The 18,759-nt window shown below is 39.2% G+C and overlaps 1 protein-coding gene across 1 annotated transcript in view; it reads left to right on the top strand.

Moving 5' to 3' along the window:
• ATP6V1H (ATPase H+ transporting V1 subunit H) overlaps window positions 1–18,759 on the top strand; it is a 132,089-nt gene that overhangs the window by 75,348 nt on the left and 37,982 nt on the right. Inside the window, exon 12 of the mRNA XM_021688152.1 lies at window positions 6,176–6,277. Coding sequence (XP_021543827.1) covers window positions 6,176–6,277 — 102 coding nt within the window. The remainder of the gene's footprint in view (window positions 1–6,175; window positions 6,278–18,759) is intronic.

Below are 18,759 nucleotides of genomic sequence, written 5' to 3'. Positions count from 1 at the left end.
ACACACACACACACACACACACACACACACACACACACACACACACAAACACAACAAATGGTCCACAAAACATTCTCCTTTCTTCTGAAGGTTTTATGATGTATTGTTATAATTAACCAGTCTCTTACTATTAAACTTAAGTGGCCAGTTGACACAAACAGTTCTGAGTAGTTTGAATAAGGAAATATTCTGAAATATAAGAAACCCCATGCAGATGATAATTAAGAGAAAAGCAAAAGCTGAGGGAGCAAACAAGTTTTTAAAACAGAGGAAAAACATTGTGAAAGAGAACAAGAGCAAAGTAGTGGAGTGATCAGTCAGAATAATAATATAAATTCTATTTTGGATTTGAATAGACACTTTCCAAGATTATATTTCTAGCAAATGTCAGAGTCAGATTTCACATTTGGTCTAACTCCAAAGCTGTGATGTGTTGCTGTCTTGATCTCATGGGAGTGTCTGGCAGAATCTCAGCTTGTGGTTAATGTGGTGATAGAGATTTGGCTTTTGATTGATGAATCTATTGTTGACTTAACAACTATATTCAAAGATGAGTTGGAGGGAGCTCTTCTTTGCTTACCACAGAATCTCTTGTTTTGAACCTATTCTTTTGAAAATTTTCATTGATGACTTGAATATAGAAATGGAAAGCATGCTCAGTCAATTTACAGATAATAATACAAAAATATTTTCATTGTTGATGAACATATTCAGTGGGCTAAATGGCCCTAAGGGATAGCCATTAAAATCATTTCTGTATTTTCTAGATTTGATTAGAAACTCTCTGTAATTCCTTCACCATTTTTTTGAGTCTAAGCCTATATTTTTCAGATGTTAATGGAGATCTTGTTAAAATGCATATTCTAGCTCAGTAGGTCCACGGTTGGGTCTGTGATTCACCATTTCTAAGCTGATACCAATGCTGCAGGTTTGCAGAGCATATTTTGAGTATCAAGGGTCTCAGCCATATGGAGAATGGCTCAGGTCATTGAATGTGGTTTAAAGCAGGCATTGGCAGACTTTTTCTGTAAAGGCCCAGAAAGTAAACAGTGGAGGCTTTGTGAGCCATTCGGTCTCTGTCACAATTACTGAACTTGGTACTATAGTGCTAAGGCAACTGTAGACAGTATGTAAACTAATGAGTGTGATTGTGTTCCAATAAAACTTTATGTACAAAAACAGGAAGTTGCTGGGTTTGGACTTCAGCTGTAATTTGCTGGCTTCTGGTTTCAGGTATTCAGAACAAATATTCTGTTACGCTTTTAAGGAAACTTATGTCAATATTTTCTTATTTCCTAAAATGATATCGTAATAAAATTTCAAAATAATAAAAATAACATCAAAGTACTTTAATCTTTTGAAATTATTAAAATGTTTCAGTTGAATTAAACATAATTTTAGAATACTTTGCAAGTTGGCTTTTTAAAAAGAGCAAGTTTGAAATTAAAAAAAAAATGTATGGGAGATTGAATATATGTCTTGCTTTTTCTTTGTGGATTTTCATGTGCTTGAGTTGAATGAATTGCCATCATGGTGCAGTTGTGCTTAGCGTGGACTAGAGTCAACAGGTATTGATTCAAATCTGTTTCAACATTTGTTGTGTCTGTAGGCAGATGATGTAACTTCTCTGGGTCTCATTTCCTCATTTATGGGTTCTTGTTGTGAGGTATATATTTACACCAAGTTTGGAACCTTTATGTGTATACTAAATCCTCATCTTTTCAATTATTTGCAAGTGCAGATATCTCAGTTAGTCTGGAAGATAAAAGGCATGTAATTACTTCCTAATGAAATAAATTCCCTGATTAACAGTTAGGTTTTTTATTAGTGTTTCCTGTTGTTTATATAGAGTTAGATATTTGACATGCTGAGATGATGATAGAAAAAGGCAGGCAGAGAAATGTTGAGCCACACTCTTAGGAGACGTTACCAAATAAATGGGCTACAGAAACTAAAGTACACAAGCTTCATAGACTTGCACAGATTTTGAACAAAGTAGAGTTTTATTTATTTTTAGTATTTTAAGTATTTAAGTATTTGTTTTAATGCAAATGATATGAGCAAAGATCATTGTGATTCAAGTTGTTTTCCAGTATAGATCTTAAGAAATAAGATTTGTATTTTGTAATTGAATAGTTTGTATGCAAATAGACAATTAAATGGTTTCAAAAATTTTTTTATGTTAAATATTTTAAATTTAAATTTTAAAGTTTAAATTTGCAATTCTGTAGTTTGGCTATTGTGGACATTGGGGTACAGGTGCCCCTTTGGATCAACACATTTGTATCTTTGGGGTAAATACCTAGTAGTGCAATTGCTGGGTCATAGGGTAGCTCTATTTTTAACTTCTTGAGGAACCTCCATACTGTTTTCCACAGTGGCTGTGCCAGTTTGCATTCCCAGTTCCCTCCACATCCTCGACAACACTTGTTTCCTGACTTGTCAATTTTAGCCATTCTGACTGAGTGAGGTGGTATCTCGTGGTTTTGATTTGTATTTCCCTGATGCCAAGTGATATCCATCCACAGATGAATGGATAAAGAAGATGTCATGTATGTATACACACACACACAATGGAATATTACTCAGCCATCAGAAAGGATGAATACTTAACCATTTACATCGATGTGGATGGAGCTGGAGGGTATTATGCTGAGCAAAATAAGTCAATGAGAGAAAGAATGGTTTCTTTCGCTCATATGGTTTCACTCACACATGGAATATAAGAAGCATCACAGAGGATCATAGGGGAAGGGAGGGAAAACTGAATGGGAAGTCATCAGAGAGGGAGAAAAACCATGAGAGACTCTTAACTATAGGAAACAAACTGAGGGTTGCTGGAGGGGAGGGGAGATGGGGTAATTGGGTGATGGGCATTAAGGAGGGCATGTGATATGATGAGCACTGGGTGTTATGTGCAACTGATGAATTATTGAACACTACATGCGAAACTAATGATGTACTTTATGTTGGCTAATTGAATTTAAATAAACAAATAAATAAAATTAGCAATTCTAAGGGATAGTAACCTCTTGAGCATCTTAGTAAAATTAAGTAACTTTAAAAAAAGATGTGTGTGCTGAAGTTTTGAATTCTAAGTTATATCGAATAGCCTGGGCCAAGCATTCAAGTACTCTTGAAGGCATACAGAAGTAAAGTGAAAAGATTTCTTCACTGCTGTTCTCTCTCAAAGTCTTCCCAAGTGGTAACCAGAGTTAGGTGATATACTCTTCAGTGTTCTTTCATTCCTAGACATACCCGTACCTACATCTATATAGAGTTATTTATACATGTCCCATCTAAATATGTTAGTCTGTGACTTGTCTTTTTCACTTATTATGGCTTGGGGTCTGTTAAAATGACTTAGTTTTATTATTTTTTAAAATCTGAATTCTATTTTTTTTTTTGTATTGGGCCACTTTGTTTCACTGGGCCTCTGGTGTTACCTCTCTGTAAAATAGGAAGAACCAATAATCCTAGTTGTAGGGGTTCGATAAAATGGTGAATGTGATACTGCTTTGTACATGACGTAGTTGGTGTTATAGAGGACAAAGCAGGTGCCACCAGCATGGAAGAAGAAAGGAGGGAAAAGCCTAACTCTTGCACGTGGCCTCCACCCTCTAACCTTTTCTCTTAGTCATTTTTTAAGCTAGTGTACATAGATATTTTTGTGGAAATGTGAAGATATTTCTGTAGGTTAGATTCTTAGAAGTCGAATTGCTGGATCAAAGGGTCTGTGCATTTTAAATTCCATTAGGAGCTGTCACATTGTTTTTCCCAATTGGCGACATCACCATTTTATACTTAAATTGTGTATTCATTTTTTCCAGCAAGTGTTTATTGAGCATCGGTTGTATGGTCAGTACTGTTCTAGGTGTTGCAGACACAATGGCAAATAAAATTAAGTTCTTATTGTCATTAAGCTTACATTGTATTTGGGAGAGACAGACTAAACAGTCAAGAAACTACATAATACTGTGGCTGGTGGTGATGAGTCATGTGAAGAAAAATGAATCAGGAAATGGGCATAGAAAATGATGAGGGGGGAGGGTATTATCTTGGGATCAGAGGCTCTTAAGCAAGGGGTGATATTTGAGCTGAGAACTGAAAAGATATTCTCTCAGTATTCTACTGGTTCAATTAGATAATTCTGTAAGGTTTTCATATATCTGTGTCTAAGCGAGTGGCTATTGCTGGCATATTAGAAAGCAGTTTTTTTTTAATATGTTAGTCTTCTGCCTGGCCATTAAAATAATTACTCATTCTGATTGGTTATCCCAGTTATGTTCTGTTTGTGGAATGAGTTGAGTTTTCTTTCTGTTTCTGTGCCTTGAGCAGTTTAAATAACACAGGAATGATCTGTTCCTTGAGTGATCTCCCCTCACACTCATGCTGAAGGCACTCTCTCCCAGGGGATTGGATTCTAGGTATTGCAGTCTCCCCTTTTCCTTCACTCCTGAGGGCACATGCGTCACTGGGTGAGATGAGCCCTCTCCCTGGAGGTCCTTGAGGAGGCAGAAATCTGTGGTCAAGGCTCCAGCTCCCAGCTGAGGGGAGCCTTCTCTGTGTCTGGTTGGCTCCTGTTCTCAGAAGCACCATCCAGCTCCTGCAGTGGTTTCACTTGGCCTGTGTGGTTGCCGTGGAGAAAGGACAGCAGGGAGGCAGGATTGTGAATTTGGGCACCCATCTTCTCAGAAACAGATCTATAAAGAACTTCTCAAACTCAACACCCAAAAAACAAATAATCAAGTCAAAAAATGGGCAGAAGACATGAACAGACACTTTTCCAAAGAAGACATACAAATGGCTAACAGACACATGAAAAAATGTTCATCATCATTAGCCATCAGGGAAATCCAAATCAAAACCACATTGAGATACCACCTTACACCAGTTAGAATGGCAAAATTTGACAAGGCAGGAAGCAACAAATGTTGGATAGGTTGTGGAGAAAGGGGAATCCTCTTACACTGTTGGTGGGAATGTACGTTGGTACAGCCACTTTGGAAAAGTGTGGAGGTTCCTCAAAAAATTAAAAATAGAGCTACCCCATGACCCAGCAATTGCACTACTAGGTATTTACCCCAAAGACACAGATGTAGTGAAAAGAAAGGCCATATGCACCCCAATGTTCATAGCTGCAATGTCCGCAATAGCCAAACTGTGGAAAGAGCCGAGATGCCCTTCGACAGATGAATGGATAAAGAAGATGTGGTCCATATATACAATGGAATATTACTCAGCCATCAGAAAGGATGAATACCCAACTTTTACATCAACATGGATGGAACTGGAGGAGATTATGCGAAGTGAAATAAGTCAAGCAGAGAAAGTCAATTATCATATGGTTTCACTTATTTGCAGAACATAAGGAATAGCATGGAGGACATTAGGAGAAGGAAGGGAAAAATGAAGGGGGGGGAGTCAGAGGGAGAGATGAACCATGAGAGACTATGGACTCTGAGAAACAAACAGGGTTTTAGAGGGGAGGGGGGTGGGGGGATGGGTTAGCCGGTGATGGGTATTAAGGAGGGCATATACTGCATGGAGCACTGGGTGTTATACGGACACAATGAATCATGGATCACTACATCAAAAACTAATGATGTATGGTGACTAACATAACATAATAAAATAAAAAAAAAGAAAAGAAACATTCACTTGCTGTTTTGCATTGTTTTACTTGTGAAGTTCAGGTTCAAGTTCTTCCTGAGACTTGGAGTGGCGGGGGGGAGAGGGGGTGGGGAATGTGTGTACTCAGGGCTCATGGTCCATATTGATCACAGCTTAAAGTAACTTCTTTTTAATACTGACAAAAGGCTTACAAATGATTAATCTTCAAAATATAATTGGCAAGGATTCATTGGTAATTGTATATTAAAATAACATTAACTCCCACCCTAGCTGTCTTTTTTGAGAGAGCAGGAAAGGGAGTTACTGATATTTTGGGAATTGTGTGTGATATACATTATGAATCTGAAAATAACCTGGTATATATATGTAAAGATTTGAAAACTGCTAAGTCATATGTAATATATTATGTGTAATAGTAATATCTATAGAAAATATATTTGTAAATGTCTATTTTCAGGAGATACCTGCAAATATGCTGTGCTCTGTTGTGCCCTGTAGAACAACTAGAAATCAGTCTCTCTTTGGATTAAATTTATTTCAGAATTTTGACAAAACTTCTGGAGGTGTCGGATGATCCACAAGTCTTAGCTGTTGCTGCTCATGATGTTGGAGAGTATGTGCGGCATTATCCACGAGGCAAACGGTAAGGGAAAAGTAGTTTAGCAGAGGAACTAATGGAGTAAGTGAAATCAAGATGCCCATAATATAGGGAATTATAATAAACCTAATTAAAAATGGGCAGGATAAAAGTATCAGTATAATACTATGGTGTAGTGGCCAGCAGAGACCACATTAGAAATTTCACGTTCAGGATTTTCTTTGATTTGTATGATTTTAATTCAGTAGCCATTTTGTGAGTGCTGGTTATTTTTTGACTACTAGTAGTTACAGAGACGATGAAACATTATTATTATTATTTTTAATTTTTTAAAAAGATTTTATTGAGAGAGAGAGAGAGAGAAATCGAGTACAAGCTGGTGAGGGGCAGGGGCAGAGGGAGAGGGAGAAGCAGGCTCCCTGCTTGAGACCATGATCCCTGGAGACCACAACCTGAGCCGAAGGCAGACACCCAACTGACAGAGCCACCCAGGCGCCCCGTTGTTATTATTTTTTAAAGATTTACTTATTAATTTCAGAGAGAGAGAGAGCAAGTGGACATGTGCGCATGGGGGGAGAAGGGGCAGAGAGAGAGGGAGAGAGAGAATCTTAGATTCTCTTCTTAGATTCACAGTATTAAAGAAAATATAATACCTGTAAAGTAAAGTTATACTAGATGTATAGTAATAGAATTATGTATTTCAGAGTATTGAAAAGAGAGGAATTCCTTGTGGGATGAGACAGATAAGACTTTACAGACATGGTGATGCTAGCCACATAGTTTAAAATCATTTAGATACATTAACAATGAAAAGTTAGGCTTTTTTTGGGAAAAATAAGAAATCAGGGTACCAATATTGTATCAAGAGAGAAAACATTAAATGGTAAAGAGCGCTGTTTTCTGTTATTTGGAAAAGCAGAAATGCATAGTGCCTTGGTGTGAATTGTTGCTATTTCACTTGCTAGTTGGTTTTCTAATCTATAAAATTGGGACAGTAGTCATATTTCTTTCTCATGAGGCTGATGTGAGGATTAAATTAATTAACCTAGTACAATGATCAGAGTAGTGCCAGGAGGTACATAGCAAGTACTCAATAAGTATTAGCTACTTTTATTATTACTAATGTGGATATTTTATATTCATCAAAGTATAAGGAAGACATGACAGTATTTATCTTACTTATCATAAAATAGTGTCAAGTAAGCCCAGAACATCTTAGAATGTGAGCAAAAATTGGCATAGCCACAGAAGTAATTGCATACTTTAACATTCCACAATTACTTCATAACTTCCTCTTCTTCTTATAGGGTATAAATATTTAAACATTATAAAACATCATGTCAGTGACTGAATGGAGATGCATCTCTTCAAGCAGTTTATCTTTTCTCTCCAAGTGTCTATGGACTATATTATTTTTGATCTTCACCTTGTTTGTTCTAGATCTGATTTATTTATAGTAACTCAGACTGCTTTTTATTGGTGGACCTTGGTAAACTTCACTTCCAAAATTATGACAGTTTCATCTGAGCAGAATTTGCCAGGGCTGTGGCATATCGCATGGATTACATACTGAGTTGTCAGGATTGACACTACTATATGGAGTAGGCTTGGGGTGGGTAAGGGGCAGCCTACCTTTGGTCTTAGAGATGAGAAGAGTTTGTCATTCATGTCCCTTTGGAGAGTTTCTCTTGCACTTCTTTTGGGTGAGAATAATGAGCATGAACATCTCTGAACTCCATATGATGGGTAAATGTGGAAAATGCATCTCTTCTGGAAGGTAAATGAGAGAACATTAGGCAAATGCCATATGGGAAACTACTCAGTTTCCCATATTGGTACCTACTTCAGGAAAAACAGAAAATCCTTGAGTGTAGCTACTGAATCACTCAGTGTTTGAACTGCAGGATGTTTTCATTCTGACCCAGCAAACCTTCGTTACTGGTCTCACATAGAACTTTATTCTGGGTGCACTTCAGAAGCAGATGGCACAGATACAGCAGGTACATAAGTCTGTGTGTGCAAGCTCTCTATTGCATTTTTTAGTTCTGTCATTGTATTCTTCAGCTCCAGGATTTCTGTTTGGTTCTATTTATTTCTGTTTCTTGTCATTTTGTTCATGTGTTGTTTTTCTAATTTAGTTCAGTTGTCTCTCTGTGTTCTCTTTCATTTCCTTAAGTTTCTGTAAAGGATCAATTTTGATCCTTTGTTAGGGAAATTTTAGATATATGTTTTTTTGGGATTGGTTCCTGGAGCTTTATTAATTTTCCTTTGGTAGTATTATATTTACCTGATTCTTTGGGGTCTGTGTAACCTTGCATCGACGTCTGTGCCTTTGAAGAAGTAAATACCTTTTCCAGTCTTTAAGGCCATTTTCAGCAGATAATGACCTCTTCTCTGTCGCCTGGGCTAATGGATGACATTACCTCTGGAATTATATTCATGCCGGTTTGGAGTGGGTTATGCACAGTTACGAGTCTGCAGTGGTGTCCGTAGTTGGCAGGTTTGTTACTGCGGTCTTAGGTAGGCATATTTCCTGTCTGGTCTTCAGATGGCTGGGACTGCCTCCAGTACCTTGTTCAGCAGGGTGATGCTGGGACAAGGGTCTGTATCAGGCTCCACAGTTGTGTCCTTAGCTGTCCCCTTACCAGGTGTATGGGTGGGTGTAGCTCCTACCAGGTCCCAGGGAGGACTGCTGCTTGGTCACTGATGGATCCCTGGGTGGGCAGGATAGGCCCTGGGCCATGGTGGAGAGGAGCTGGAACCAAGTTCCAGGGCTGTTTCAGGTATCCCGGCCACAACTGAAGTCTGCATATTTGGAGGCACAGATGGGTATTTGTGCCACAGGTCCCTGGGTGGGTAGAACTGCTCCCTGACTTTGGCTGGAGGAACTGAAGCCGAGTATAGGATCATTTCAAGATCTCCTGAGGCACAGATGTGAATGTCCCCCACCAAATCCCTATGTTGGAGGACTGCTTATGACTACAGCTTGGCAGGGAATTGAACCAAATATAGGACCCTTTCAGGATCTCTGGGGTGCAGATGGGAGTGTCTCCCACTGGTTTTCTGGGTCAGCAGTACTGCTCATGGACTGGCTGGGAAGGGATGGAGCTGAGTATAAGGCCATTTCTAGCATCTCTGGGAGTATTGTCAGAGCGTCTCCTGCTGGGTCCCTGAAGCTGGTTGGCCTGCTGGCAGGCCTTCTGTGATGGAGCTAGAGCCACACATAGGACCCTTCAGAATGTATAAGGGTGCAACCAGAAGTCTCCTGCTGGGTCTCTTTGCCAGCAAGAATGTGTGAGGACTGGCCAGAATGAGCTGGAGACCAGTTACAGGGCCCTTTCAGAATCTGCAGTTTGACAGCATTTGTCAGGCTTACCTCCTGGGTAAGGGTGGGACTCCCAGACCTCAGCAGAGAGAGGCTGGAGCCTGTTCAAGGGCTATTTCAGGGTCCACACAACTGGGACCGAGGTCTGTGTGCCTATTAGCTGATGGATGGGTAGGTGTGACTCCTCCAAGGTCCCTTGGCTTATTTTGTTGGTGGTAGAACCAAAACCAATGGGATGGTAGCAGAATTCTCAGCATTCTAGAGCTGTGTCCAGGTCTGTAGCCAGGACCACAGTCAGTGAATCAGCTGCCTGGGTGTGATTCTGCCATCTCAAAATGTCTTTCCTCAGTTGGAGAGTGCACCAGGGTTTCACAGTCCCCTACCTGGATCTCAGAGTTCCCAGGAAGGCACTTTTCCATGGATGGATACTAAATTATTGCTGTTGAAGAGGGGAGATACATGTGAAGGATGTCTTATTCCGCCATCTTGCAAGCATCACTCCCATAGCCCATCTCTGCAAGTTTTATAGCATTGCTCTTGCCCTTCTTGTCAACTGACCCTTCTAGACCAAAGGTCTGGGTACATTTAGTCAATGACTATAAAATAGGTGAAGTTATAGCTGCTGGACTGGGACATACTGATTTTGTAGCAGTGGAAGGGTTACAACTTTAGCACCTACAAAGACAAAAATAGAGACACAAGAGAGGGAGAATATTAATGATCTTTGTTTTTCAGTGAATTGTCCCTATAGCTTTCCTCATGAAGGAAAACAGAGATCTCTCAACTGTTGGACACTTAATGTTTAATTGACTGCTGTCGTCTACCTCCAGAGAGTGCTGCCACAATTTGATGGCCATTCCCTTTAACCTATTGAAAAGTCTGTTGGAAACAGAAGGGATAACAATAGCTTTTGCACCTCCCAAGCAAAATACCTGTCAATAGGTCTTTATGTCTGCCCCACCCTCCATCCTGGAGCCTCTCTTAGCCATTCCATGGGGCAGCAAATATCACCTATCTGGTACTATAGACAAATAGGTCATTCTTCCCTAAAACCAGGACTAGACTCAGGTATTTGACTTGAACTGAAACCGCTTAAGGTTCACCATCCATCTGGGAAGCCACAGTGAGGGCACCGTCAACTGGTGTGCCCTACCCCCTGCCCCACCACCACCACTGATGAAGATCTCATTTGGGTGGCCCACCAGTTGTGAACACTTTCTTTCCAGAGGCCACGAGCATCCTTGGTATTGTACTTCCTGTATGAAGGCCAGGCACGAACTTACTTCCCACCCCAAACCATAGTAACTTACACATTAGGAGTAGTCGTAAGAAGCCTGTTGAGTGTGTAAGGAAACACTACCAGTAGATCATACAGTCCTCAGGTGAACGTGGAGATCTCTATGAAAGGAACTACCTTTGCTGATTCAGTGGCGTTCCCAAAAAGAAGTGATCAGTGATACTACCTTAACCCTGGAAGACATTCAAGTTAACCTCAACTCACTGGCCAGCATTTGTTATAGATGACAGAATTGCCCTAGACTTCCTTCTTGGGGCAAGGAAGAATCTCCGCATTCTTTATGTATCCATCTGTACTTGGATTAATGCCAAGTGTAAAGGTCACTACACTATGGCATTTTTTTCAGCTGGTTAGATCCAGGACCTTGGGGCACATGGATAAGATCATGGTGCTTTATTGCTATGGATTTGATTCCAGCCTGCATCAGCCAGATTAATCACAGTGACCAGTGGAGTGATATATTCATAGATAAACTTGCCAGAAAGCAAAATAATGTAGAAATGAAGGTTTTATTTGTGGGGAGATATCTCTCAGCTTTCTGTCCTTCTTGCACATTGAATGTCCTTTTCAAATAGATGTCTTCCTGGGAGCAAAGGGCAGGATGCTTACTGTCCATTAGGAGAGATTTGGGTTCCTTAAGTTCCGGGTTCCTCTTTTTCACACTGTGTGTGCAGGGCTCATTGAACTCTCTTCATGTTTTCCTCTGGAAATTGTGGCTTGGGGAACCAGCACAAAGTTCTAATATTCTTGCTATTGCAATTACCTTGACAAACTATCATTTCTCTTCGGCCCAGGAGTCTCAGTGTCTTCTACAGGCATCCATGAAACTATGGCAGCTTTGGGCACCTGGGTGGCTCAGTTGGTTAAGTGACTGCCTTCGGCTCAGGTCATGATCCCGGAGTCCTGGGATCGAGTCCCACATCGGGCTCCCGGCTCAGCGGGGAGCCTGCTTCTCCCTCTGACCCTATCCCCTCTCATGCTGTTTCTCTCTCAAATAAAAAATAAATAAAATCTTTAAAAAAAAAAACAAACTATGGCAGCTTTACTTGCTAGCTTGCAAGTGGGATAAAAGCTAAGACCTTTTATAGTTCTTGACACTTTGATATTAAGAACTAACATTAATACCATTTAAAAATAGCCTATTTTATTATGAAAAATTGAAGCTCTTTAGATAAGACAAAGACAGACTTTGCTTTTATATAAATATAGCTAATAACCAAGGTCCCTAGCCCATCTAAGATGTGTTTAACATGAAAAACAGATAGATGATAGGTGAATCCTTCATAGTTACATAATGGCTTATTTATAGTACTTTTGGAAAGGGAAAAAGCAAATCTAGACAAAATATCCTCATTCTAGAATCATAAAAGTGATGAAAAGCTTAAGAACTTACCTTCTTACTGTACTGACTTGTTACCAACATCCAGAACCAGCTAGTGCTTCAAACACCATATCTCCTGCTAATCAGAAGCCTGTTATGCCTTCACATCTTCCAGTTCTGCCACATCCCTTCTTTTCTCCCTTCCCAACTGTCTCCCACAGTTAAGGATTATCTTGGATACCATGCTTAACTTCTCCAGACTACACATCGCTGGTATCATACACTGCATCAATCCTCAGTGCTAAAATACTTCCTAAAACAGTTATTCATTCGTTTGTTCATTCATTCATTCATTCATTCATTCTGCCTGCCTGCCTGCCTGAAACTCTGGCGAAGCTACTGTTTTTCTTTGTCCTTCCAGTGGCTTACGCGGATCCATGGACCAGTATATTCATTCTTTTTTGAAGCCACTCACCAATATTATCTCAGAGTAACTTAATTTCTGTACAGTCTTCTGCTCCTTCTTTGAAATATATTTTCAAATTATTTTCTCCTTATCACATAGCCCTTTGAAGACTCATTCTCTCTGTGAAGTCATTCCCACATTTTCCTACACAGGAGTGTTTGAAACTTAATAGATTGTTGGTGGGTTTGCAGACCCACAATTTGAAATAAATATTAATAAAATTAATTAATACTCAAATTTAATTACAGTTTAAAGTACTGATAACTCTTTCATGTCAGTTATCGGAATTATTTTGTTTGTGATCTTTTACCAAGGTATCAAGAACAGAATGCTTGAGTCATGCATAAGTCAAGTTCTCTATTCACTGTCTTTTTAAATTTTTTATTGCTACTAAATTTAAAAAAATGTTAACTCACTACAATAAGTTGGCAGGAATGGCAACAACAGTTTAAAACCTCTTGTAGATAGTTCTGGATATTCAGATCAATTTGGACTTGAAGGATTTCTCCCTGAAACCTGCTTTAACAGTTCATCATATACTAAGTTGACTAGCCCATTCCATGTAAAAGCAGGGAAATTGAATGTTGCTACTTGTGAGACAGAGGCAAAACAATTCCCAGTCTACTTTATGGTTGCATTTGGCCATATAAAAGTATTTCTTTAAATTCAGTTGTAGCTTTTGGATGTGTTTTTTTTTTTTTTTTAATATTTAAGTTAATTTTATTTTTTAAAAATTTTATTACGTTAATCACCATACATTACATCATTAGTTTTTGATGTAGTGTTCCATGATTACTTATTTATTTGAGAGAGAGAGAGAGAATGCGAGTGGGGGAAGAGCAGAGGGAGAGGGACAAGCAGACTCTGAGCTGAGCGCAGAGCCCGATGTGGGGCTGATCTCACGATCCTGAGCTGAAATCAAAAGTCAGACGCTTAACTGTCCGAGCCACCCTGGTGCCCCAATGTCGATGTTTTTGTTGATATTTTTTAACCTATTCAAGATGATGATTACAGCTAAGTTGCTTAGGATAATGGAAAGGATCTTTACTGCTATTATCACTGAAAATGCTGTCTTACGCATCACATACTGAGGAAACCAATAATTATCCTTTCCTACTACTCGAGGAAAAATAATGCCAGCAAAGAAATTGAGTAAGTTCCTTCCCCCTGCCAAAAGAATGGCATGTTTCTACTGTCTGGAAAGGCAGTCTTATGCTCCCCCATGTTTTCCTTCACTCAATTCTTATAACTTGATCAAATTCACACTTGCATTTCTTTAACACTAACAAGATTAGTAGGCAGGCACATTGTTGTTCCAACTGAGTTAGTAAAATCTTTTTATCCATGTAGCACTAACTCTCCCGGCTGCACATAACTAGTCCTCTGTCAGTACCAAATCCAACAACTTCTTGTCAACATTATGCCCTCCAGAGATACCAGGAGTATCTCCTCCATATGTGCACAGTACATGTGCTAATAGCTAATGGGCACCACAGTCATCAGTACAGAATTATACAGTGGTTAAGTGCACAGACTGAACTTGCCTGCTTAGGTTCATCTCCCAGCCCTGCCACCTGGTAACTGTGCGACCTTGGCATATAGCCTCTCTGTGCCTCAGTTTCCTCCTCTGTAAATGTGAGGACTAAGTGAATTCATATGTAATACACTTAGCACTCAACACATAGTAAGTACTGTTTAGGTATTTGATAAGCCAGTTAAATGAGTAATTTTGTCCATTTGTTAAGTGTCTGCTATCCTGCATGATAGCAATTTAAGTTGATCCTTGAACAACACTGGTTTGAACTGTGTCGGTCCTCTTATATGTGGATTTTTTATAATACAGGACTGTAAATGTCCTGTATTTTTGTCTTATGATTTTCTTAATAACATTTCCTTTTTTTTGCTTACTTTATTGTAAGAATATAGTATATGATGTAACATACAAAATATGTGCCAATTGACTATGTTACTGGTAAGACTTCTGGTCAACAGTAGGCTATTAATAGTTAAGTTATGGGGGAGTCCGAAGTTATATGTGGATTTTAACTGTGTGGGGGGTTGGTGCCCCTCACCTCCTCCACCCTCATGTTGTTCAAGGCTCAACTGTACTCTTCTCCACTATATGTTTTTGATATCATGTGTTTTAAACATAATTAGGAAGTTTGGCTTTCTCTAAAAACATAGTGTTCTTGTGGTGGACTTTTTTCTTTTTACAGGTTTCTTGGGAATGATTTGTACTCCTCATCACACAGTAGGAGTGTCAGAATGTTGTCTCCTTTTGAATTTTGTGCCTTTCTCCATTTGAAACAGTAAAATTGATCAGTTGACAAAGTTTCATATCAGAAATGTTTTGGAGACTCCAGGTGAATGTATTGCTGGTCCAGTGATAAATACTTAGGTAGCAATACTGTATTTCCTATCATTCTCTCTCATCACACTCAGATTTGTCTTGGCATGCGGATTTACATATGATATTCAAAATGAAGTCCTGTTCACAGTTGTTTTACATATTTGTTGTTATTTTCATGACTCCTTTTGTAGTTGAAAGAAACCCTTTTGATTCAGTAACTTGTTTTTGTAAATTCAGGTGGAGAGCATAACAGAATGGTAACTTCCCCTTAAACTGCAAGTTTAATAATTGTCCTCAATAAATGCAAATAAGATGAAAGTAAGCTATCCAAATGAATTTTATCCTGTCAACTGTACTTGCCAGTTCAGTTCTTGCGAAGGACCCACAGCCTTTAGGACTGTGATATGATTCCAGGAAATAAATACCACTCATTAATCTTATTTTTCACATGTGTATGATGGGATTTGAATAAAACTGTTCCATTGCTTTGTCCTCGGAAAGCACAAGACCACCTGTGGCCCTGCAGAACACCCAGAAATCACACTTTGGTGACTAGTGCCTGAGAGTTGTCCTGAAGAGAGTGTGCCCCCTTTGCATGCATAACTCACTGGTGCAGATGGTGTAGTGAAGATAGTTCCAAGCAGCAGAACATTGCAGCAGCAACCTCAGAACCACATCAAACCCTTCTAGGGCTTGTGCAGGTGCACAACCCTCTCTGCCTGGAATACCATAGTGAATGTTTATCTTTTTTTTTCTTTTAAGGAGTACAACATCTAAACAGTCTTCCTATATTCAGGGAATTCCCACGGCATGTGCTCCCTTTCAGTGTAGAGGATAAAAATGCCAGCAGCGTGCTTTCCTAAATTCCTCTGCTTCCAGCCACATGCTTATGGCCTCGCCCAGCAAATCAGATCTCTCTGCCCCAGACTTCCCGCAGGAATGAGGGTGGAGAGAAGTGGGTATGGCAGGCATTCCCTTCAGGCAGCAGCTGTAGCTGGGCTCCCGTGAGGAGGGGAAGCAGTAGTACCTGGTGTCTGGGCACGAGCAGAGGGAACTTCAGGTTCCGCGCCTCGCCCAAGTAGCATGCTTGCTGGACTGCTCATTTGGTCGCTTGCTTGTGATTCAGTCGTTCAATCTGGACAGCCTTCACGCTTGGCTCCCCGGCCTTCCAAGCTATACTTGCCTTTCAGGAAATTCTTACGCTTTTTTAATTAGGTAGTCAAGTTTCTATCTCTTCAAGTAAAAATACTGACTGATACAAAAATTCTTCTCTTTTTAATCTGACAAACCAGTATATTGCCATTAAAACAAAACACAATATCTGTCCAATTTTCTGTACTTCTAGTGTTTGGTGTGTATATACATATATATACACACACACAGCCCTTTTCAGCTTGTACATAATGATAACCTTGTTATGTCCCTTCTTCCCCCCAAAACTGGACTATGAGCTCTCAGAAAGAGGAACTGTATCTAACTAGGCATATCGTTTACCACAGTAGGGCATAATAAATGTTGAGAGAAAGAACTATCAAAAGAATTCCTGCTGCTTCTCTTAAAATGAACACTTTTATATGAGGTAAATATCTGTTTCCCTTTGTACAAAGCCTAGCATAGCACATACAAATAAAAATTAATAACTTGTTTTGATAGTGGCATTAACTCTTTTTTTTTTTTTTTAAGATTTTATTTATTTATTTGACAGAGAGATAGAGCCAGAGAGCACAAGTGGAGGGAATGGCAGAGGCAGAGGGAGAAGCAGGCTCTGCACCGAGCAGGGAGCCCAGTGTGGGGCTCGATCCCAGGACCCTGGGATTATGACCTGAGCTGAAGGCAGACGCTTAACCGACTGAGCTATCCAGACGCCCCTGGCATTAACTTTTTATCAATCAAACTGAATTCATTTATCTTTTCTAAGTTAGAGTTATCATGAAAAGTAACATGCTTACTATAGAAAACTTGAAAAATACAGAAAAGAATAATAAAAAACAAGACTGTAGTTTTGAGGTAAAAGTAATGGTTTATTTATTTTCAGGTTTTTTTCCTCTATACATACATTTTTTTTTCTTCCAAAATATGATCATATAATATCTCCTATCTTATCTCCTGTTTTTATTCATTTTTCATGGGAATTTCCCATCTACAAATTTTAAAAAAAATAGACATTAATGCTGCCTATAGATAAATGTATTCCAGTGTGCTCAAATCTTATTAGTGGCCATTTGGTATGTTTCCAGTTTTTCATTATTATAAAAAACAGAGTGAACGTCTTTGCAAACATTTCTGATTATTTTCTTTTTTTCTGATCCCTTAAATACATTCAATGAGAGAAAGTATGTAAGTACTTCTGAGATTTTAAAAACATTATTAAATAGAGAGGACTTCAGGCTCCAAGCATCAGTATGTGAAAATAGCATCTTCACCACCTTCTCAGCAGCAATGGGTGTTACCATTTCTTTTTAAACTGTCACAGGGGAAACTGGTATCTGGTGCTTTTAATTTGTACTTTGATAACTTACATGACTTATTGGGAATTTAGCTGCTACATTTGAGACAGACATTTTTAAAGTTTGCTGCTTATATCATTCATAAAATTTTTATCATGTAAGTTTCAGTTACCATATGGTGAAATTCATTAATTCACTAGGCATTAATGTTTTTTTTTTTTTAAAGATTTTATTATTTGAGACAGAGAGAATGAGATACAGAGAGCATGAGAGGGAGGAGGGTCAGAGGGAGAAGCAGACTCCCTGCCGAGCAGGGAGCCCGATGCGGGACTCGATCCCGGGACTCCAGGATCATGACCTGAGCCGAAGGCAGTCGCTTAACCAACTGAGCCACCCAGGCGCCCTAGGCATTAATGTTTTATTTGATATCTGCTGTGTGCTGGGCACCATTCTGAGTATTGTCTCATGGAACTTCCATTCCAGCGAAAACCTTTGTGTTTTCTTCCACTACTTTTATGTTTTGAAAGAACTTTCCCATTTAGAAGCCTGGTAAATATTCTCCTGAATTAGTTTTGTTTTTAAAAATGTTAATGACCTTCCTTTTTTTTTGAAAGATTTTATTTATTTATTTGACAGAGAGAGACACAGCGAGAGAGGGAACACAAGCGGTGGGGGGGTGGGGGGGGGAGAGGGAGAGGCAGGCTTCCAGCAGAGCTGGGAGCCCGACGCAGGGCTCTATCCCAGGACCCTGAGATCATGACCTGAGCCGAAGGCAGACGCTTAACAGTCTACTGAGCCACCCAGGCGCCCCATGTTCATTGTTTCATAGATATGCAAGTATCTACTTGCATGTAAATGGAATCATTTATGCGACCTAACCATTTTTAGCAATATGTTGTGGAATCATAATATGTTATAGTGTGATATAATTTCATTAGCCATGAATAGAATGCTAAACAGTAGAATCCTTATCAAGATATTTTATGTAACTATATTCTATAGTGTAGAGCTACATTAAGAGGAATAAAGACCTTTAGAACAAACAAAAATAGTGCTGTGCCTTTTAGGGTATTTAAAATTCACTCTAAAATTACATTTCTCTGTTTCACCAGCTGCTACATTCCTTCAAAGTTCTTGCCAGTACTGAGCTTGTTAATCATGTATTATAATACTGCAGGTCTCTAAAACCTAACATGCTATCGACTCAGCTTGTTTTGGTATACAGTTAGCAAGTTTTTCCCTGTTAGACAATAACTTATGAACAAAGTACTCGGATCTAGTTCTAAATTAAATCATCCAAATACCCTGTCTTTTTAATGAT

This window comes from Neomonachus schauinslandi, chromosome 4 (assembly GCF_002201575.2).
Source record: "Neomonachus schauinslandi chromosome 4, ASM220157v2, whole genome shotgun sequence".
In the NCBI taxonomy this organism is placed as follows: domain Eukaryota; kingdom Metazoa; phylum Chordata; class Mammalia; order Carnivora; family Phocidae; genus Neomonachus; species Neomonachus schauinslandi.
Note: the sequence above shows the minus strand (reverse complement) of the source record. Positions and strands in the feature narration are given on the sequence as shown.